At 41.8% G+C, this 24,362-nt stretch overlaps 1 protein-coding gene across 9 annotated transcripts in view; it reads left to right on the top strand.

The window, feature by feature from the left end:
- The window catches only part of PATJ (PATJ crumbs cell polarity complex component), a 392,685-nt gene that overhangs the window by 215,847 nt on the left and 152,476 nt on the right, over positions 1–24,362 (top strand). For all 9 annotated transcript variants that reach the window (XM_033916053.1, XM_033916047.1, XM_033916046.1 and 6 more), the window contains one exon: positions 23,847–24,043. In XM_033916053.1, the coding sequence (XP_033771944.1) occupies positions 23,847–24,043 (197 nt within the window). The remainder of the gene's footprint in view (positions 1–23,846; positions 24,044–24,362) is intronic.

The following is a 24,362-nucleotide window of genomic DNA, read 5'->3' as shown; positions in this document are numbered from 1 at the left end:
GTACAGCTCTACTAGGCTTTCCTATACCAGGCTGCCAGGTACTGATGTTCTGGAGGCAGATATGTGACGTTTTTATTACAATTTTTATGGCGGTGGGGGGTGAGTGGTCAGTGATCACTGGAGGAGTATGTAGGGGTCTGTAGTTATCTATCACTTTAGATATCTTCTTGTGACTTAGACCTGGTTTTAGATGGCCTAAGTCACAACGTCCAAGTTCCGTCTAGGCAGTGTTGTTAAACTTTCGGTTATACATGCAGTACGACTAAGTCTAGGATGGCCCACGTCCCGCCCAAATCCCACCCTCGCCACTGCTCCTGAAACGCCCCTTTTAGCTCTGGGCAGTGTGCAGCACTATGAAGGCCTAAGTTGTTTTTAGATATGTCTAAACCCCGGTTCGATTATCGGCACTTGGATGACTTGTCTCACTGATCATCCAAGTGCCGATTTAGGTCGGATTTTAGACATATTTCCGATTCGATTATGAGCTTCATAAGGTTTGCTTTGCTGGGTCAGATGTAGGGTTCCTGGCTCTGACAGTGGAATCCCTAGTAACAGGGTCCCAAAATGTAGAGCCATTCCTTTTGGAGCTGTTATTCAACTGGAGAAAAATGCTGTAGTCGAGTCCCACCTACCAGCAAATGTATGACTGTATTTGGGCAAACTTTAAGGAACAGAAGCAATATGGAGGCAGTCCTATAAAAATGGCATTACAATATTTAAAATGAGACAGAACTGGACTCTTTCAATGCATTACCATCCTAAAGTTAACAGCCCACAGTTCCCAGAGATGTCATACAGATTTCAAGAAAAAAAAAAAGTGTGAATAATCACCTATGAAAAAGCTTTACAAATTGGTAACATATGCAAATTAAATATCATAGCTGAAAGAGCAGAACCCTTAGTTACTACTACTATTAATTATTTCTATAGTGCTACCAGACACACGCAAGCGCTGTACAGAACTCCCATAACAATCTCCATCCAGGAGGAACTCTCAACCACATAATAAACCCAAAACTGTCAATGAGTCAAAAAAGATTTAAACTAATAAAAAACTTGCCTTGCTTTACCCAATGATTTAAAAGATTGCATGGTCGATTGTATCAAATGTCCTCAACTTAAACACGTAACTTATAGAAGAAGAAGAATGTTATGCACATTAGAGAATGACATGGGGACAAATTTTTCACCGTCCCTACGGGAACTCATTTGCCCGTCCCTGCGAGTTCTTTTCCTGTCCCTGCCCCATTCAAGCTCTGTCCTCATCTGCACAAGCCTCAAACACTTCAAAATCCTAAGTAGCAACATTTTGGAGCTCAGATCGTGATGTCATAATACCTCATTCCGCTAATGCCTAAGCTCTGTCCTCATCTGCACAAGCTGAAACACTTCAAAATCCTAAGTAGCAACATTCTGCAATGCTGCCTGCGCTAAAACTGCTAGCCCAGCTTAGTAAAAGGAGCCCTTAATGCTGTGCTCTTTCTTTAAGGGCCATTTTCAAACAAAGAAAAGGCTGAAAAACAAGCCATTGGGATGTCTGGGGGCAGCTTTCTTACTGGACTGGTGACGTAGACATCCCAGAAGAGAAGTTAAGCAGCCTAGGGGCACTGCCGTGAACTTCACATACAAGGTCCCAGGTATATGGCATGTCATATTTTGTGGTTTTTTGGGGTGCTCAGACTTTCCACCACAAGTGTACCAGTTAAAGTGAGATATGGGCCTGGGTCCCTTTCTCTGCAGTTCATTGCACCAACCACTAGGCTACTCCATGGATCCGCTTGTTTCTCTAAGAGGAATGGTCATGTATATCTGCAGCTGTCATAAAGCCTGGTATGTGCTGTCATTTTCATTTCTTAGGGGGTGGGGAGGGGTCATTGATTACTGGGGGGATTAAGGGGCGGTCATGCCTTTATTCTTCAGTGGTCGTCTGGTCAGTTTGAGCATCTTTTTGGCACTTAGTCGTTACTAAAACAGGTCTACCTCCAAACATCCTATTTTTAGTCCTGTATGTTCTTACGGTGTTTCATTATCACATTAAAAAGTTCAAATTATAAGCCCACCCTAGACCTACAAAAACCATGCCTCCAACACCATCCCTTGAGATTTAGATGACTTGTATAGAAAATTTTCTGAAAATTGAGTTTCAAAAATAATGTGTTGTGGTTTTTTGTTTTTTTTTTTTAGACATTTTTCTGATTTTAGAATGAACTCCTAAGGGTTCACAAAAGGCATGGATCATTTTATTTAGGTATTTTCTAATCACCAGTGGAATTGTACTTGGAAATTGCAACCTGTCTCGCTCTTTACTTTAGCATTTCCTATGACTCCAGTATGCTCAGGATGTGTTGCATTTACCCACCTTAAGATCATCACATACAATCACACCCAAGTCCCGCTCTTCTGTCGTGCTTATAAGATCTTCACCCTCTAAACTGTACTGTTACCTCAGGTTGTTGCTGCCCAAATGCATGACCTAGCATTTCTTAGAATTCAATTTTAGCTGCCAAATTTCAGACTATTCTTCAAGTTTCGCCAGGTCTTTCTTCATGTTATTCATACCATCAAGAGTGTTTATTCTGGTAAGAGGGCTGGAACACTGCCCATACGCCGAGAGGTTGGATAGGCTGGGGCTCTTCTCTCTGGAAAAAAGGAGGCTCAGGGGAGATATGATAGAGACCTTCAAGATCATGAGGGGCATAGAGAGGGTGGATAGGGACAGATTCTTCAGACTGAAGGGGACAACAGGTACGAGGGGGCATTCGGAGAAACTGAAGGGAGATAGGTTCAAAACAAATGCAAGGAAGTTTTTTTTCACCCAAAGGGTCGTGGACACTTGGAATGCGCTACCGGAGGAAGTGATCAGGCAGAGTACGGTACAGGGATTCAAACAGGGATTGGACGGATTCCTGAGGGATAAAGGGATCGTGGGATACTGAGAGAGGTGCTGGGATGTAACACAAGTATAGAAAGCTAACCAGGTAATAAGTATAGAAACCCAACCAGGACGTGCATGTGCAAGACCGGAGGGTTAGGACTTCGATGGGAAGATAGGACTTCAATGAGAAACCAAGGGGGCCCCTTCTGGTGATTCAGACAGGTCGTGACCTGTTTGGGCCGCCGCGGGAGCGGACTGCTGGGCAGGATGGACCTGTGGTCTGACCCGGCGGAGGCACTGCTTATGTTCTTATGTTCTTATTGCAAGTTTTGGTATCATCCATAAAGAGGCAAATCTTACCCGACAGCCCTGAAGCAATATCGTTTATAAAAATGTTAAAAAGAGCAGGCCCAAGAGCAGAACCTTGAAGCACACCACTGGTAACTGCCCCTTTCTCAGAGCGATCTCCATTGATCACTACTCTCTGTCACCTTCCACTCAGCCAATTCTTGACTCAGCCCATCACTTTGGGACCCATCCCAAGGGCATCCAGCTTACTTATTAGATGCCTATCTAGAACACTGTCAAAGGCTTTGCTTTTTAAAATCTAAATACACCACATCTAGCGTACTCCCTCTATCCAATTCTCTGGTCACCCAGTCAGAAATTAATCAGATTTGTCTGACAAGACCTACCTCTAGTAATCCACAGGATTCCGGAAACTTCACCATTCTCTGTTTGAAAAGTGTTTCCATTAATTTGCTTACCACAGAAGTCAGACTTACCAGCTTGTAATTCCATACTTTTTCCTTACTTCCACTTTTGTCCATAGAAATAAACCCCCCCTTGGCCCAGTGCATTTCTTTGGGATCACGAGTTCCAACACAGAAACTCAGAGTGAACCATAGCAGTTGGAGAACAGGGCAAGGCAGTTAAAAAGTTGGCATTCCTTCCTTTCCAATAAAAACCTTCTACATCTAAAAAATATATATATTCTAATTCTCGTTAATTTCACTTTTTTCTGCATTGAAAAATAAATATCTGTCTTTTAATTTTGTAAGACTGAAAAGCACTTATATGTCAAATTGGAGAAAAATTTTCTTCAAGGGAGCTGTTTTAGCAATTAATGTTAAAGAAGGTCCTGCCAACAGTGGCCTGTGTTTCATTGAGAAAGCTGCTTCAGGGCATTCAGGACCTAACAAGCTGAATTCAGCTTGTTTTTCAGCTTGTTAGGTCCCAAATGCCCTGAAGCAGCTTTCTCAGTGAAAATATTAGCTACCATCAGTGGGACCTTCTTTAACATTATGAATTGATAAAATAACTCCCGTGTGCAGTTATATGGATCAGGAGCAAGAATGCACATTTTTAACACATTGGTATAGTTTGAGTGCAGGTCTCGCCTATCTCAAATGAGAAGGGAAAAGCATTTTATAGTGGAACTTAGCAACTAAAATGAATAATTACTGGATTGTTGGTTTAACAGTGCCTCGAAAATGAATGTGTGACTGTTTGGCAGACTGGATGGACTACACAGGTTTTTATCTGCCGTCAGTGGTGTAGTGGGCGGTGGCACACCTCTCCCTCTTGAGTACGCACCCCCTTTCTCCATACCTTTATATCTTCGGCACAAGCAGCTACAAAGTAGCTGCCTGCATCAGCTTTGGCGCTCTATGATGTCACTTCCTAGGTGCGGGTCCCAGAAGTGATGTCAAAGAGCGCCGAAGCCAACACGAACAGCAACTTTGTGGCTGCTCACACTGAAAATAAAAAGGTACGAGGGGAAGGGGCGCACGTGGCGGGGGGGCGGAGAGTAGTAGGGGTATCTCCCGCCCTCCCTTTACTACGCTTCTGTCTGCCGTCATTTACTATGTTACTTTGATTCTGGTCGCCCTTCTTTGAACCTTTTTTGTTATCTATGGGGTTGTTTTTTTCTTTTTGACATACAGTGAACATAGTTGCACACAACACTCAAGATGAGGTTGTACATAATTTGTGTGTGAGCTGAGCCCCATCTGCTCTCTACCTGTCTATACACTGCCATGTAAATATATGCTGTATAAGTTAAGTGGTATATGCAGAATAGTGTTTAGGAACATGGTTATCAATGTGGGCCACCATTAAAACAGGTGATTTTAGCACAGGTCCCATTTTAACAGGCATGTAAATATTAGCATCTGTATTAAAAATTTGCCCCAAACAAGCTTCTATGTTTTTTTTTCTTTTTTTTACTGTCTCCCAAATATTGTGTACATTGTCACATCGTATAATAATAATAATAATAACTTTATTCTTCTATACCGCCATAGTCGTGAGACTTCTAGGCGGTTCACACTGAAGAGATCTGGACAGTCAGCAAGTTATAATATGTAGAGATCCAGGATACAGTATGTAGAAAACTTACAAAAAGCACATAGAATATTACAAAAGGTCCGAGATACAGCATATAGAGTCTTACAAAGAGCATATAGAGTCTTACAAAAGGCAGAGAAATGGAGCAAACAGAATCTTAAAAAGGCGGCAAAATTAATGTTAGGCATTTCAGACTTAAAAACAGGAGTGAATATAAGTAGTGTTAGGTGTAGAAACTTTTTTAGGTGGTGATTTGGTTGAATAAGGCCGTTTTTATGGCTTTTCTAAAGGCATTATATGTCAGTCTTGCTCCATTTATGTAGCTGTCTAACCAGTGTTGTTGTTTGTTAGCTTGGTACATGAAAGTTCTATCCGGGAAGGTTTTGTATCTGCAGCCGGTAATGCTTGGGTATGCCTTCAAGTAAATGTTGCACCTTAGACTAGTGCAGGGGTAGGCAATTCCGGTCCTCGAGAGCCGGAGCCAGGTCAGGTTTTCAGGATATCCACAATGAATATGTATGAGATGGATTTGCATGCACTGCCTCCTTGAGATGCAAATCTATTTCATGCATATTTATTGTGGATATCCTGAAAACCTGACCTGGCTGCGGCTCTCGAGGACCGGAATTGCCTACCCCTGGACTAGTGTATCAACCCTTTAATGTGTGTTTGCAGTTCCTTTTTTAGTTTTTACTCTTTCTGGAGTTTTTGATCAAGATAATGTTTCTTTGTGGTTTTGTAGGTGGCGGTAATAAGAAATTCTACAAATGCTGACCATTTTTGTACTGATTTTTTTGTTATTATGTAGTTCTGCCCCGATGCAAGCATTTTGCTGGAACATAAGGGTTTTTTTCATGTTTCAGCATATTTTACTTTTAATAAACTACCTTTTTGCTTTAACATTTTACTCTGTGCTATTCATCACTGTGTGTTTCATCTGTGGATTTTATGTTTCCATTTAGAACTTGCAAGAAATGTGCCTTAAACTGATTTGTGTGCTTTTGGTTGTTGTTTTTTTTTGTCCTGCTCTGGCCTAAATCTTGAATCTGGTCCTATGTTTATTGTAGAAATGTGGAAGATCAGCACCATAAATACCATTTAGTATGCACACTTTCCTGTCTATTATACTATTGCCATGGGTCTGAGGTATTTATTTATTCAATTTTCTATACTATTCTCCCAAGGGAGCTCAGAATGGTTTATATTAATTTATTCAGGCACTCAAGCATTTTTCCCTATCTGTCCTGGCAGGCTCACAATCTATCTAATGTACCTGGGGCAATGGGGGGGGGAGGGGGGGGATTACCGTATTTTCACGCATATAACGCGCGCGTTATACACGATTTTACAAACCGTGCATACCTTGCGCGTTATACGCGTGAGCGCGTTGTACAATTTTTTTTTTTTTTTACATAGGTTCCCCCCCCCCCGACGACCGATTCACCCCCCCGCAGGACCGCTCGCACCCCCACCCCGAAGGACCGCTCGCACCCCCACAGCCTCCCAACCCCCCCCCATCATGTAGAAGCTCCTACCGGTGTCCTGCTGCTTCCTCTTGGCAGTCCCGGCCCTTCTGTGAGCCCTGCGCCTGCGCTGCTTCCTCTTCCGGCGGTCCCGCCCTTTCTCTGACATCAGAGAAAGGGCAGGACCGCCGGAAGAGGAAGCAGCACAGGCGCAGGGCTCACAGAAGGGCCGGGACCGCCAAGAGGAAGCAGCAGGACACCGGTAGGAGCTTCTACATGATGGGGGAGGTCGGGAGGCTGTGGGGGTGCGAGCGGTCCTGCGGGGTGAATCGGACATCGGGGGGGGGGGGCATCAGGCTTTCAGGGTGGGGACAGGACTTCAAGGGGGAGAGGAGAGTCGGGGCGGGCGAAAGGAGAGTCGGGGTGGCCAGAGGAGAGTCGGGGCAGGCGAAAGGAGAGTCGGGTGGCGACGGGAGATTCGGGGCAGCATGCGCGGTATACGGGTGTGCACGGTATACAAAAATTTTTTTTATATATTTTTCGGTTTCCCGCGCGCTATACCCGTGTGCGCGTTTTACATGGGTGCACGTTATCTACGTGAAAATACGGTAAGTGACTTGCGAAGGGTCACAAGGAGCAACGTGGGTTTGAACCCACAACCTCACGGTGCTGAGGCTGTAGCTTTTTACCACCGTGCCACACACTTAAGGGGCTCTTTTTAAGTAAAGCTTCCAGCCATCTAATAGACATTTATATGTGCTCCATTCCACATTTATATGTGCTAAGTTCCAAGTTAGGTATTACAAAGGATGCACAGAATTTAGCATGTGTTACTGTTTGCTAGTGCACGCTAAGCTTTAGTAAAAAAGACTCCTATGTTTTTCAGTTTTTTATAGCTCTTTTTTAAAATTAGTTTTATTTGTTATATACCTATCATTGCAAGTTAAGCAGATGCTAGATCAGGCTTGTCCAACCTTTTCCTATCAGGGGCCACATTTTATATTTTCTAACATTTGGAGGGCCAAACATGCACCATTGCATTTTGCCATATGCTTTGTCAAATAGTGGCAAAATACAACAGTGTGTCATCTCCTCCCAGACAGTTTATCTCTGGCCCCAATGCACAAACGTTTCCATGGCAGTAAGAGTCGGTCAAAGCACAAAAAGGTTCTCCATGGCTTCTACCAATCATCATAGCAGCCACCGAGAATCTTATGCTAATGCATTACAAGGTGGCGATGCTGCTCATGCTAGTGACGTTAAAAGAGGTGCAGGGTAGGGAAGGGGTGTGCACGTGTGGCAGGGGGTGCGGGGAAGGGGGCACCAGTGCCATAGGTTGGACAAGACTGTGCTAGATAAATCTGAAAAGATATTTGCAGCAAGATAGCTGTTTTGTGTATTTCATTTTCTAGATTGTTCCTTGCTCATGGCATTTAATTATGACCAAGTGGATTAGAAATTTAATAAGAGGAAATGAAATCTGATGATCTTTTCTTATTGTAAAGTAGAATAAATGGTTCAAAGTAGCAATAGATTTTATTTTTTCAAATAAAAAAAAAAGAAATCAATCATTCAACTGGTAACGATCAATTTTCTATTGATCTGAACACAAGGCATGATGATAATGCTAACTTCCTTAGAGGTCTAAATAGATTAATCATGTTTTATTGCACAGTACTTTTTATAGTATGCAAGCATACGTATTTATTAACTTTAATACAATAAATGAAAAACGTGAGGTTGGGTGTTGTCATTCCCTGCTAGGCAGTACTCTGTATTGCAGAAATCATTCACACTTAATTCCATGTATTGTTAATTGGGGGATGCCTGGAACAAAAAATATTATATTCTCAAGCTGAACTCATTAAAGCAATGGCACTGGACGGTCACTCTTGCTACAGATAGCATCTATGGATTAGCAGTGTAATGTTTTAATCTTCTGAACTGTAAGAGAAAATAATCTTTATTAAGCTTCACAGATTTCTGTTCAGGATATTTCAATTTTTTTTCCTGATTGACTGGCTTTAACTTCAAAATTTTTTTAAAAAAAATAATTTAGCAGTATGCCTTCAGCCATTACAATTTTCACAGTTCATGCATTGTTAAATCTAGCTCAGTTTAAACATCTTTTAAATGATGTGTGAGAGGGAAAATGATGGCTACTAGCTAAACGGCCACTATTAGAGGCTGAAAATGAAAACTTCATCCTTTGAGGGGCTTCATTTGCAGCCCTTTGCTAGCATGTGTCTCAAGTTTTTTTTTATTAGGGGGAAGATAGATATAAATATGTGACAATAAAAATCACGTCAGGCTAAATCAGTGGTCTCAAACTCAAACCCTTTGCAGGGCCACATTTTGGATTTGCAGGTACTTGGAGGGCCTCAGAAAAAATAGTTAATGTCTTATTAAAGAAATGACAATTTTGCATGAGGTAAAACTCTTTATAGTTTATAAATCTTTCCTTTTGGCTAAGTCTTAATAATAATATTGTCATTTATACCTAAAGAGACATATGATCAAGAAACTGTTTTATTTTACCTTTGTGATTATGATAAACATACCGAGGGCCTCAAAATAGTACCTGGCGGGCCACGAGTTTGAGACCACTGGGCTAAATGGTCAATAGTTCAATAAATGCAAGCCTAAACTGCAATAGTTTGAATGACATTCTCACAAGAACTAATTCGTTCCTGCGCACACCTAGGAAAAAATATTCTGAAAACTGAACCCACTGATAAATCTTGTATGAAGCTGGAGCTGGCAGAAAAAGAGTAGCTTAATGGTCAGTGCAGTGGGCTGAGAAACTGGGTTTGATTCCCACTAAGCTCCTTGTAACACTGGGCACTTCACTTAAACCTCAGGTGTACAATACTTAGCTTATGAGCCCACTTGGGACAAAGTACCTACATTTGGTATATGTAGACCGCTTTGATTGTACACACAAAAAGGTGGTACTGTATATCAAATCCATGACTCTTTACCGTTTAGTCTCAGAAATACAGAGAACGATGGTCTTTGGAATTTCGGTGAAAATAATGCATCATCAAAAATATTTTGTTACGATTTGTTTGCAATATTAGTTTTACGATCGTTGCTGGTGTGGCTTGGAGGGCCCACATTACGCCAATCTTGAAGCAGCTGCCATTGCAGCAAAGGGTTTAGTTCAAGGTCTTGTTCATTGTACATCAGACAATATCAGAGTGTTTTCGAGACAAGAGAGTTAGTCAGAATATGACCATGTGCAAAAAGGGCTATCGGCGTTTTCGGTCATGGATGTTAAGCTTTGGAATGGTCTGAGTGGGCAAATGCGTTTGTGTGAGCCCAGGGATCTTTTAAAGAAAACTTTGAAGACATATTTGTATGTGTTGACTTTTATGCGAAGATTGGAGTATTCCATGCATTATTTTTTAGAAGAGTTGCTTGCATGATGGATGTTTGTACATGATGTTGTTTATGTTTTGTATGTCGATTGTACACAGCTTTGGTTTAAAGTGGTGTATTCATTTTTAAATAAATAAAATAAAATATTTAGGCTTGCAAACTTAGATGAAAGATGGAAAAACAACATTAATAATCATCAGAATGCACAATATTCTGGCTTTGTGGACATTGCCATATATTTTTTTTTACATGTATAACACACCTACAACTAACTAAATATCCCCCCTTTTATGAAGCTGCATTAGTGGGTTTTTATCACCAGCCGTGGCAGTAAAAGTTCCGATGCTTTTGGAATTCTATGAGTAAGTTTTTAAAGAGATTCTAAAGCATGCATAAGCTAATTTACAGTGCAGTGCAAGTAATGAATTCCATAAGGCAGGTGCCAGGCACAGAAATGCCAAGTTACCCAGTTCCATTCTGGAAACTTTTTGGCCGGTCCTGGTTTTGAACGTACATCTCAAACTGGTGTGGGATTTGTGGTGCCTGATTCCACCCATTGAAATCGATGCTGCAAGTTCCGTAATGCACCATAAAGGGGAGGTCCGAAATCTAAAACTGTCCCAAAATCGCCAGCCTAGAGTTGGCTAACTTGGTATCTTTGCAGGCAGAAAAATGCCATGTGCCTAGTTGATATTAGATTGATCTTTAGATGGCACAGGGAAAACCAGGCAATGGCTTCTTAAGGGAATGAAGCATCTGTGTGGGTGTATAGGGAGAAGACAAGCAACCAGAATGAAAAGCTCTAAAAGTAAGAATCAGGTTCTTAAACTTGAATATGAATCCAAATAGGAAGCCATTGTTTTCTGTATTAAAAATGGTGTCAGATCTAACTTGAGAAAGAAGTATAAATCTAGAAAATTCAATCGATTTGTTAACTAAGAATCTACTCAGCACTGATTATTCAATCCAGTAACCCTAAGAACTCTATAGCTTTCACCTTCTTTATTATGTAAGATTGTATTGCTGACTTTGATTGTAACCTCTTCGCTGATTGTCCAGCGCCTCTTGCTGTAAACCGCCTCGAACTTATATGGCTTTGGCGGTATATAAGAATAAAAATTATTATTATTATTACTACTAGTCTTTAAGCCCGTTACATTAACAGGTGCTAGAATAGATGTGTCTGTCTGTCTTTCTCTCTCTCTCCTTAGCTGCTTTCTGTCTGTCTTTCTTTCTTTCTGTCTCTTTTTCCTCCACCACCCCTTCCCCTTGCCAGCTCCCCCTGTCCAGCAGTAGCCCTTCTCCCTTCCTTTTATGTCCCCCGTGTCCAGCAGCACCTCTTCTGTGCTCCCCCTGTCCCTCTTCCTTGCTCCCCCGTCCATCAGCACTTCTTTTGTGCTCCCCCTGTCCCTCTTCCCTTCCCCCAGTCCATCAGCACCTCTTCCGTGCTCCCCCTGTCCCTCTTCCCTGCTCCCCAGTCCATCAGCACCTCTTTCGTGCTCCCCCCATCCCTCTTTCCTGTTCCCCCGTCCATCAGCACCTCTTCCGTGCGCCCCCTATCCCTCTTCCCTGCTCCCCGGCCCATCAGCACCCCTTATCTGCTCCCCCTGACCAGCATGTTCGTTTGCAGCCTGGTGAAGATAGCGGCCAGCTGTAGGGAACCTCACAGGCCGCTATGCACCTCACTAGCAAGTTCCCTCTGACGCAATCGCGTACGTCAGAGGAAACGTGCTACTGAGGTGCTGAGCGGCCTGCAAAGTTTGCTACAGGCCACCGCTATCTTTACCAGGCTCCTTTGAAGAGCGGCGTCGGCAGCGGTACTGGGCAGTTTCACAGCAGCAGCGGCCACGGTGGCCTGCAATCGGGCGGCGATGATGCGGCTCTGGTGCCACTGGGAGAGAGCTTGCCTGTGCTTCCTCCAGCAGCAGCGGTTGGTGAGTGAGGGCGGGAGGAGGGGAGTGGCCAGAGTGTTCCCTGCTGCCGGGTTCTAAAATGGAACACGGCCACGGATCACACAGCACAGCAGCAGGGAACACGAAACCCTAAGTGTGCATGCGCGCGTAGGGTTTTATTATATAGGATTATTCTAGAAAATGAGTTTATCCTTTACCAAGAAAGTTCTATCTGTAGCAGGGCCAAAGATCTGGTAAATTAAACTCCTGGCCAAGCTCTAGATTAAAAACAAAAACAAAAAAACACATACATTTTTGTTCAGCCCATTAAAACATAAATCTGTTTCAGGAGTGAAAGTGGAGGAATTTTGAACTTGCTTAGAATTTCCACTCATACTTCATTATACATATCTTGCTGTCTTCTTGCTGGAAGGCAGGCTGAAACCTGATGAATTTCTGTGATGAATGTTTTGTTTGCTGTATATAATTACGTGGTTAAACATCTGTTACTGACCTCCAGAATACAAATTATATTTACATTTATACATGATACGGTAGCTCACAGCCAGCTCCTCTAGAATTCTGTTGTGCTAAAGTGTTGAAACAAGTAGAAGGCACCATGTTAACCCTTCCAACTAGTCTCAAATGGGGGAGTGTGTGGCGCAGTGGTTAAAGCTACAGCCTGAGGTTGTGGGTTCAAACCCCTGCTGCTCCTTGTGACTCTAGGCAAGCCACTTAATCCCCCCATTGCCCCAGGTACATTAGATAGACACCGGGACAGACAGGGAAAAATGCTTGAGTACCTGAATAAATTCATATAAACTGTTCTGAGATCCCCTGGGAGAACACTATTGAAAATTGAATAAATAAATAAAGTCTGCTTCCTTAAACATTTCTCACTGTTTGGGGGGGGGGGGGGGGTTGCCAACTATTTGGTTTATGTAACAAATGGTATTAGTTGGAGAACTAACTGGATGGCTCAGTTGCAATTCTGTGCACTTGCCTTACAGAAAACAAGGTCAGATTTTATTCACTGGGTTGGCTCTGGGCAGTGCTAGCCTTATTGTTGAGCCACTGTGCTGACCCCGCTTTTTAGCCCCTAGTGGTTTTAGCTGTCTGCCTATGACTGTATCCATCGTAGGCTCTCCCTGGCTCTGGGTTGCAGAGAGGCAGCATTCACATGGGGCAGGTGGTCTCAGGCATCACTTAGTGGCAGCACACAGTGGCCAGCCCTAAAGTCCACCTTATCCAGGTTCCGGTGGAGTCTTCAGTTTGTAGGCCTGAGTCGAGGACCGTCACTACATTGAGCAGGGATGGCCTCTTTTTTGTGTCTGTGAACCACTGTGTAAGCCTGATAGCACTATATACATGTTTAATAATAGTAATATTTAGTGAAAAGATTATAAAAATAGGAGAGAAATTTCAGGCAATTACATATGAATACCCATGGTATCTTAGCCTAACAGGATGGTTCAAATTGAAATAGAAGCCCAAAGCACAGCAGGAGAAAATTGAAGGATGTATCCTCTATCCACTCACCCCCCTACCCCCAAAGATTTGTAACTTGAAAGATTAATGCTTTGAGAATTTTGTAACAAGCAATTGGCACCACAATATTTGTATAACCTTTTAGTTCCTTATGAAATGATTTTATTTTGGCGATTTTATCATACATAAAACAATACAACCAGTTGCCATTATAGTCTGGTGATAAACAGATAACATTGGCTTACAGAACCTCATTCAAATAGTCTCAGATCAGTTATTTTATAGTGGATAGGAAAAAGGTAATGGGGATAGGAAGCAGAGGGATATGAAGTTGAACAGATGTCAGGTGGAGAGGTTTTACATATTGAATTCCCAACCAGATTTCCCACATAATCTTACTTGTTTATAGTAGCAATTACATTTATTGAAAGTCCTGAATGGGTAAAACAGAATATAATTTTTGTTCAGTTTACAAAGATTAATTCACTTTTATACAGAAAAGCTATTTTTCTATAGCAAACATAATTAAAATAGTCATATGCATCCTTTTATGAAAAATAATTTTTATTGATGACTATTACAAAGTACTATGACAAAAAAAAAAAAATCAGCAACATGAGAACAGGCATCAACAGTCATCTGCATTTTGTTATGTAGTCCTGAAGTGTCCACAACATATTCACATAAGCGCTATATAAGTTCTGGCAAACTGTCCTTCTTGCCCCCTCATCCCGTTGAGACCTGCAGTCCCTTAATATGTTCTTGCCTTTCTCGCCCCTATGTACGACCACTAGCTGTTATCACCGTGCTGTTCTGTTCCCTGTACATTATTTATTTTATTTATTTAGTCTTCTAGCCCGTCCTCTCTAGGAGCCCAGAATGGGTTACAGAGATACATGCACAAAGTTTTCGAGGTATACGAATACTGGTACATTCACATTACATTTCCATAGGACTGAGGCATACGAATAAGGGTACATTCACATTATAAGATATACGAATAGATTCAATCACATTAAACTGGCCTAGGACTAAGGGTATATTCACATTTTACTAGAGATAAAGGTAAGGGATATAGCAGCTTATTCACAATATATTGGTGGCTCAACGTGCTGTACTTTAATCCTATCCTTTAATGCCTCCACCAGAACCGCCCACAGACATAAACTATCCTTCCCCCTCTCTACACGGTATTCTCTACGCAGGCAAACTGGGAAATTCCCTCCTCTCCAAAATCACAGGTCTTTGGAACGATCTCACTATCCCGCTGCGGAATCTGGGCTCCCTCCAATTATTCCGCAAACAACTGAAAACCTGGCTTTTCTCTAACATATAACATTTCTTCTCCTGTTTATATTCCCTCTGTTCATATGCTCTTGTATATCTGTCTCCTCTCTCTTCTTATATTTTTAAGCTTTGTAAACCGTGCCGAGCTCCACTTCCGTGGAGATGATGCGATATATAAACTTAAGGCTTAGTTTAGTTTAGTTTAGTTAGTACTCAACGTGCTCAATCTAGGCATATAGAGTTGCCATCATAGTGAATTGGAGGTATTTGGTTAGAGTACTGTCTCCCCATATTTGAGATGTAATGTAATTTATTTCTTATATACCGCTAATTCCGTTAGGTTCTAAGTGGTTTATAGAAAATATACATTAGGGTGCATTAAAATTATAAGTAAGATAGGTACTTAGACATTCCCTTACTGATATGGATTAAGTCGACAGCGGTATATCTCACCCGAGCTGGAGACTTGGGGCTAGTGGGACCTTGAGCTGTTGGGAATGTACCCATAGAGAACAGTGTCTCGTAGTCGGCAATGTGGCTTAATGAGCAGTTTTGGTTGCATACTGTTAAAACCTGGTCGTTAGGGTCTCAGGGTATGCATTTGTTTGAGAACAATATGGTTTTCATTGCTTTCTGGAAAGATAGTAGGCTATCTATGGCTCAAATGTCTGGGGGGAGGTGGTTCCACAATTTTGTCATACTGTGAGAGAAGGATCGTCTCTGGGCAGTTTTGAGTTGGAGCTGGTGGAATGTTTAATTGGCGGTGTTCCTGCTACGATCTGAGTGGTCTGGTCGGGCAATAGATGGGGAGTTTTTCAGCTATATAGTGGGGATCCATGTTGTGGAAGCGTTTAAGGCAATGGTCAGTTGTATGAAGATGGCCCATTTTCCTATGGGTAGCCAGTGTACTTTGTTCAGAGCAGGGGTAATGGGATCGAAAGGACTGAGGTTTTTCAATAGTCTGACTGTGGCGTTCTGGACTCTTTGTACTCGGTATTGTTTCTTCAAAGGGAGGCTGGCACACAGACTATTACAGTAGTCTAGGTGAGAGAGCACAAATGCATAAATCAGTTGAGTGTTGAGGAAAATGAGATCCTGATTCCATCAACAACATTTTTCTGTTCTTGTACAATCAATTATTCTTTCGAGGTTGGATTATTGTAACGCGGTCTTCTTAAGCCTGACTAAGAAAAGTCTTCAAAGACTTTAGTTGATCCAGAATACTGCGGCTAGGCTAATCTTTGCAAAAAGTAAATTTGATCATGTTTCTCTGCTTTTGCTAAAACTTCATTGGCTTCCAATTATTTCTAGAGTCCATTTCAAATGTGCTTGCTTTACATTTAAGATCTTGCATGGCATCTTTCCTTCCTTCCTTCCTCTGTTTTGGAATTCTACAAGATCTGAGATTACCAGACTTACTCAAAAACTTAAATTATCCTTTCCTACGCTGAAAGGCGTCATCTATACTGGAAAACTAGGGAAGTCTCTTCTTTTCAAAATTACTGAGCTCTGGAATAATTTTCCTGTCCAGTTGCATGATCTGGGCTCTCTCCAATATTCCGAAAACATCTGAAAACTTAGCTTTTCTCAAAATTGTGATCTTCGCTTCCGTCTATATTATCCCCACCCTTATTGTATTTTTTTTCTTTAATTTTCTGTAAACCGTGCCAAGTTCTATTTTTATAGAACTCTGCAAAAGCGGAGAAACATGATCAAATTTACTTTTTGCAAAGATTAGCCTAGCCGCAGTATTCTGGATCAACTAAAGTCTTTGAAGACTTTTCTTAGTCAGGCTTAAGAAGACCGCGTTACAATAATCCAACCTCGAAAGAATGATTGATTGTACAAGAACAGAAAAATGTTGTTGATGGAATCAGGATCTCATTTTCCTCAACACTCAACTGATTTATGCATTTGTGCTCTCTCACAAAGGTTTAGTTTAGTGAAGTCCCTTCTTGGTGATGCTATTTTCCTCTTTGTTACCCAAGATTATGTATGTTGACTTGTAACCCATTTTGAACTTTCTGGGAGGGCGGGATATAAATCTAAATAAATAAAAATGTGACCCCCCCCCCATCCCTATCTCATTCTCACTTTAATATGAACCTTATGTATCCATCTAAGGGTCTTGATTCTTAGAACCCTCATAGTCTGTCAGAAACATCCCTAGCCTTTACCCCCAGTATTCATCTCCTGGTAGGCCCACCTTTCTCCTTCTACTCAAAATGAAAACCACATAAACAATTTAACAATAAACTTAATTCCATTGAACTTAATGTGTTTAAGTAAGCTTCCCACACCAACAAAAAATGTTTTTTTTTCCATTTTGGGGAGCCTCTTGCATCTTTCGCGTCCCAACTTGCAAGAAGATGTAGTTGATTCTTCCAAAGCCAGTATGCTGGAGGGTCATGTGATGTCCAGTACTGCAATATACATTTCCATGCCACTAGACACAGTTTTTAAAATAAAAGTACCCTCCCCTTGTCTGTACTCTTTAAGGAACTCTCTCCAAAGTAAAAGCCAAGTACCTCATCACACCAGCTCAAAATGCCTGTAGTATTGGACAACTCCAAAAGGATTGACATAGTGTTGACCTCTCTTGTTACATTTGAAACATATAGGCCTCTACTCAATAAATACAGCTGTTTTGTGGTCAAATAAGTCCTATGAAGCACTCGAGAGTAACATTCCTCAAGTCAGACCTCTGTTACTAGCAATGGTATAGGCCTGATATCCCTATCACAACCCAATCATCTAATGCAATGCCAAGATCCCTAGCCTATTTTTGTTGCAACATCCCTAAATCCCTTTCTCGCTCCAACTTTATCAAAGCTTTATTAATTCCAGAAATAGAAATCTCATGTTCTGAGACATCATTAAAGAGCTCCCTTATTCATGCTCCCATCTCCAGGTGAACTGATTCCTTAAGCAGAGAGTTAATATAGTGCTGAACCTGACAGCAAGCATACCTATTACCCCACCTCACACCTTTGTGGACCTGGAGGTCTTCAAAAGTCACAGGGTTACCATCTCCAGCTAAAAGATGCTCCACCACCAAAGTAGAATTATCCATCCCAGGATCAAAAGCCAGATTTCCTCTTCAAGAAAGTTGGTTGGTGAACAGCAGGTTCACCCCTCCCCCCGAGCCTTAATAAGCACATTTCATATATCCTGCAATGATCGTAATATTATATTCTTATTAAAACATTGTGTAAATTGGATGCCTAGAATATGAAAGAATGAGTAAAAACTATAAGCATACAAAGCTTCTGATTCTTTAAGAGTATTCAATCTCTAATGTGTCTCAACAAACAAACTTGATTTTACATCTTAAAGTTTGGCATCCCCAGACCTCCTTGCCTTCAGTTACCGAACATGTACTGAAACTTCAGTTTGGGGCTCTTGCCCCCTCCCCCAGTAAAACTTTTTAATGAGCTGGTAAAGAATGTCTCAGGCAAGCCATTTTCTAAGATCAGCATTGGCTTTTGGCGACAGAAATCAGTGACTGGTCCAGGGATGCCGTACAGTGACAGCACTGTTTTAAACTTCTGCAGCGGGAGCAATGTCCATTCTTTCCCGCTACCACACAACACCCCCCTGCAGCGGGAGAGATGCCCACTCTCTCCTGCTGCAAGTGAACCCCCCCCAGCAGTAGAAGAGATGCCTATTCTCTCCTGCTGCCACACAACCCCCCCCCCCCCCAGCAGCGGAAGAGATGCCCATAGGAGGGTCCTTAAACAACCTGGGCCAATCAGAGCCAATCCCAGGATGCACCATGGAGAAGAAGGCCAATTTTGAAGAGGCGAGCCATTTGGCCAGAGGGAGTAGTCATCCTCCGGTCAACCATCTAATTCAAGGTATAGGAGAGAAGAGTCGGAGGCAGGGGGGTGTTGTGTGGCAGCAGAAGAGAATGGGCATCTCTCCCGCTGCTGGGGCAGGGGGTTCGCTTGGCAGTGGGAGAGGATGGGCATCTCTCCCGCTGCTGGGGGGAGGGGGTTGTGTGGCAGCAGAAGATATTGAATATCTCTCTTGCTGTTGTGTTTTGGGGTGGGGTGGGGTTTTTTTTTTGCTTTTTGCGTTTTTTTCTGCACATATGCCCATCACTATCACCAGCAATGGGCACATGCAAATTTAGTGAGCCTTCGCTACTCTACGCCAACCTCATTTACATGAGTGTTTTTTGGAGAATGACTTGCTTTTTTTTTTTTTTTTGCAATATCTTTATTAACAATTGCAAAGGAACATACATCCATGGGCAAAACAGCCGGAACATAGCCATCGACAACAGTCGGGAACAACATAAAAGAGAAGGCCAACCAGAGAAATACACGGTAATTCGCTACCAGAACAGCTGCGATAGCAGCCCGTCATTTTTTAATGTGGTTTTTGAGAATCTAGGCCTCAGTGTTAAAGTAGCCCTTTAACACATTAAGGGGCAAATACTAAATACCTTCCTCCAAAGACATCAAATACAAAAGCACCAGGGCAAGAATGTTCTCAGTAATGGCCCCGATGTGGTAGAAGGAATTAAAGCTAGAAAAGAACACCAGAAAATTCAAGAAAGTGATAAAGCTTATCCTTTTCTCAAACTACTTCAACTGAAATTATGAAGTTGACAGAGAGGAAACTAGAACTTTCAGGGATGCATGTAAATAGATTATATTTAGTTGAAATGGCCAACCTCTTCAGGAGGTGTGTAAAAATAGTGTACTTTATAGAGCAGGGGTGTCAAAGTCCCTCCTCGAGGGCCGCAATCCAGTCAGGTTTTCAGGATTTCCCCAATGAATATGCATGAGATCTATTTGCAGGCACTGCTTTCATTGTATGCTAATAGATCTCATGCATATTCATTGGGGAAATCCTGAAAACCTGACTGGATTGTGGCCCTCGAGGGACTTTGACACTCCTGGTATAGAGCATTTAGCTGCAATAGTAAACTTAGGGCTACTTTTACAAAGGTGCGCTAAGCGTTTTAGCACGCACTAACCATGCACTAAATGCTAACACATGCATGTTAGTCTATGGATGCACATATATTTAGCGTGCGCTAAAATGCATAGTGCACCTTAGTAAAACAGGGGGATAGTCTTACATGATATATACGTAGGACAATTGATTTGGTATAAATGTGTATATAAGTAGGATGATCAATGTGCCAGTAACGTAAGTAGGATGATGGCATAATCATTCTGGTATTAATAACTCTGTATTGCAACACCACCACAGAGCTGCATAGATTTCGGTATAGAGCCCATGTATTACAGTACTCCCCCGATATTCACGGGGGTTCCGTTCCAGAAACCCCTGCCAATCTTGAAAAACCGCGAATACGGTTTTTCATGGGGGAGACTAGAGAGGGCAGCGGGAGAGGCAGGAGAGAGCAGCCGGGGCGCCGGCGAGTGCAGGAAATCACTCGCTGTATGCGCCGACCACCTCTTCCTGCACTGTCAGGCCTTACCAATGAGGAGCTGCGTGTCAAAGCAGCTCCTGATTGGATAAGGCCCGACTTAGTGCAGGAAGAGGCGGTCGGCGCATACAGCGAGTGATTTCCTGCACTCGCCGACGCTCCAGCTGCTCTCTCCTGCCTCTCCCGCTGCCCTCTCCTTGTCAGTGGTTCGCGGTCGGAAAGTACCGCGAATGACCGGGACCGCCAACCGCGAACGACCGGAGGAACACTGTATAACACTTCTACAGAAGCTCATGTAGATATCTCTGAATTGCCTCCCCATTCACAGATTACTGCCCTAACACAGCTTGTGTACTGCACTGCTGATGTACAAATAATTGGAAACATTTAGAATAGTGGCTTCAATCCGATCCTTGGGGACCACCTGGCAAGTTAGATATTCAGGATGTCCACAATGAATATGCACGAGAGATTTGCATACTAATAAGACAGTGAATTCAAATCTATCTCATGCATATTAACGATAAATATCCTGCAAACCTGACTGACCAGGTGGTCCCTGAGGACTGGGTTGAAATCGACTGGTCTAGAGTACACAGGCCAAATTATTGAGCTCGATGTTACCAGCTGAGCTCTTCAAACTGCTAGCTTGACTCCCCTTTCTGTTTAGCAGCTCTCACATTTCACATGCCCTTATAGCCTATCATATTTATTGTTATGGGGATAAGGCCAGACCTTTTAAGTACCAAGTGAATTTTTTTTCTACTGCTGCTTTAAATTCTTTTCTGAAAGTTAATGTTCTGGGGGGCAGTATGGTATTACTGTATAATTGCAACCGGAGCTTTGAGAAAACTTCAGAGCACGTTTAGAAGATTTCCTATACTTAACTGTATAGTTTGGATCACTGCTTTATTGATGGATTGACTTCTGTTTCACAGCTGAAAAGCATATTTTACACTTAGATCCTGGAGGGGATATTTTAAGATCTGTTTTGACTCTGGACAGCATGTGTTATTTTTAATTGAAGTAAGGAAATTGAGGTGCACAGACCTTTTTTCATTTCCTGCTGTTTATTTTCCTAGCCCTTTGCTTCCTCATGCCCTTCTCTTCATCTGTTTCTATAGCAACAGCTACTGATAGCAATTAAACTATGCTGCTAAGGTACATTTTTTGGCACTAAATATAATCTTTGCTATTGATCTAGCAAATTTGTGCTGACTCAGTTATTTAGTTATTATTTCAGCATAATATCCTCTCCTCCTTACATGCATTTTTTCATGCATAAAAGCATCAGCTTTAAAAAAAAAAATTGACTAATGCTATCTACAAGCCAAAGTTCACAGATGAGCGCTGTTAAGTTTTTTGTACACTGCTGATGAATACAAGTAATAAAATTTGGAAATATGAAGACGGACAGCTAGTTCTGTTTTACATAGGCATGCTAAATAAGTCCTGAGGTATTCCTTTGTATTTTTGGTCTTGGAGTTGCAATTTAAAGCCGGGCTACGAGCCCATGGCTACACTGGAGACAGAGAGCATGATTTAGAGGTAGGTCTCTGTGACAGTGTATGTCCGAACCATGACTGGCCTTAGATTGTTCTGATGAAATGGCATCTACTTGAAACTACAGAACTCGACTGTAGAAGCTGTAAAAAGAAGGATTTTGTGTTTCTCAGTAACAGATACTGATATCAATTTTGAGGGTGGCAAAGATTTTTGGGTCACTGCAGCCTAATTTGTTAATCCAGACATATACTACAGTCATTAAGCTGCCCTATAACATGCAAATCTTGCTTTGCATCTTGAAGAATTTGAGAAAAACCAGTCTAGAAGAGTAGATTTTATGTAGTTTTTTTAATGAGCTTTTCTTTGTCAGCTGAAACCCCCATACTTGATAAGCATTGCATTAATTCAGGCCCCTTAATTTCTCAGTTTTGTGATTCCGTTCAGCATCTTAGGTTCACTGCTCTGTTCATTGCCCTCATTATTTCTTGTATTTCTTTTGGGTTAGTGTTTCCAAATGATTTAGTCCTGTGCATACCAGGAAACAGTTCAACAAAGGAATAGCAAGGGTGAAAACACCTAGGCCCCGATTCTGCAAAGTGCGTCCCAATTTTAGGCAGCTGTAGGCGTCCTACAGCTGTCTAATCAGCCAATCGGGAGACACATGAATGACATGCACTAGGTTATAGCAATCATTGCTATTTAAAAATTTTTAGCAAAGGTTCTGTGCATACCATTGTAACAGAAGCATTTACAGGTCTAATATGGCTGTGATGTGGGTCTGAATTCTTAGCTTCTGTATTAATAATGGCAAGCATGGACACAGGCCAAATGATTATAAAAATAAAAGTATATTTATTTACAAGCAAGTAAAACAAGCAGAAGTAGAAGCAAAAATAACTAGCATCTAAGAATGTATATGCAAATGTAAGGTAACTAGTAAGACAAAATAGATGTTATTATCAGCAAATGAGTAAACGCACGCATTCACTAGTTTAGGCCCTGAAATCAGGCCTCCTGCTGTTACCCTTTAGCAATAACAAAACTGGCATACAACCTGGATGTAGATGAGGGTAGCAGGCTGCTCTTTATGTTCCATGCTGAAGAGATGAGCAGAGGGGTTCATGAGCAGAGATGTAGGTGATGGTTACAGCTTGGGATCTGAAGATGAAATTGGATAGTGCTTGTTCTCCAGAGATGCTTCTTGATAACAGTTCTGGTAGAGGCTTTATCTGTGAAGAAAAGGTAAGCACCTCCCTTTGTTCTGAACATTCTGACCTCAGAGACCATAAGAATGACCATTTTATGTCACTGAAGATGCAGTTTTTAGAATTCAGGCAAGTCTTCAGACCCGAGCACTAGAAGGTCGGGACATAGTGGTTGTAATGTAATCCGACCTTGAACTGGATAGATAAAGATGGAATAGAAAACCTAACAAAAGAGCATAAGAATTGCCGCTGCTGGGTCAGACCAGTGGTCCATCATGCCCAGCAGTCCGCTCACCCGGCGGCCCTTAGGTCAAAGACCAGTGTCCTAACTGAGACTAGCTTTACCTGCGTTCAGCAGGAACTTGTCTAACTTTATCTTGAATCCCTGGAGGGTGTTTTCCCCTATAACAAGCTATTGCAAAAATGTCCTTTTATTCACCCAGTGGATCAAATGACTTTATTCACCCAATAACTCAATGACTCATGAATAAAGTCATTTGAACCATTGGATAAATAAAAGGATATTTTTGCAATAGCTTGTGTTCACCAGTCTTATTAGGACAATTCCACTCCTTATTTTGTGCATTTGAGTTTGTGGATTTGTTTCCCCTGTTTTATTCCTTCATAGAAAACCTAACAACATTTTCAACTAGTCCTTTGGTTGTGCCATGAAGTATATCCAGAAATTAATGTCTGATGCAGCTTGCGACAAGTAAAGTTTCACAGTTACTGAAATGCTACTTTCAGGTACATTTGATAATGTTCTACTATGCTGTATGTGTGTAGCAATCTGGCTTTTCATGATTTAAAAAGTTTAATCGGTGCAAAGTGTAAAAGTGCCCTTGTGTTATGTTTGGAGTCATTGAGGAATTTGCCTATTGCCATGTTATGCAAGAATTGGTCTTAAAACTGATTATTTGTAGAGTATTATGTACATTAATGTGTATGCTGCTTTCAGCTGTTTTGTATATATTTGTGCTTTTCCTGTTCTAGAAAAAATTAGACAGAGATATGGCGAGCTCCCTGGAGAACTGCATATTATTGAGCTTGAGAAAGAGAAGAATGGACTTGGCCTCAGTTTGGCTGGCAACAAAGACAGGTCACGCATGAGTATCTTTGTAGTGGGCATCAACACTGATGGGCCAGCAGGAAGAGATGGAAGGATTCATATTGGCGATGAACTTTTAGAGGTAAAAGAACGCTATAATTTTTAGTGCATTTAGGGCTCCTTTTACTAAGGTGCGTTAGGGCCTTAACGCGCGGAATAGCGCGCGCTAGACCTTAACGCCAGCATCGAGCTGGCATTATTCTAGAAGCATACCACGTGGTGTGGCACGCAGTAATTTCGTGCGTGCACTGAAAACGCTAGCGCACCTTAGTAAAAGGAGCCCTTAGAGTATAAATTATAATTGTACAGATTTTTTTTTTCAATTTAACACTTATAGAATCAAATTCTAACTTTTGTTTTATTTTAATTATTAAAACAAAATTCATGCATCTCTGTTTGGA

Source organism: Geotrypetes seraphini, chromosome 12 (genome assembly GCF_902459505.1).
Source record: "Geotrypetes seraphini chromosome 12, aGeoSer1.1, whole genome shotgun sequence".
NCBI lineage: Eukaryota > Metazoa > Chordata > Amphibia > Gymnophiona > Dermophiidae > Geotrypetes > Geotrypetes seraphini.
Note: the sequence above shows the minus strand (reverse complement) of the source record. Positions and strands in the feature narration are given on the sequence as shown.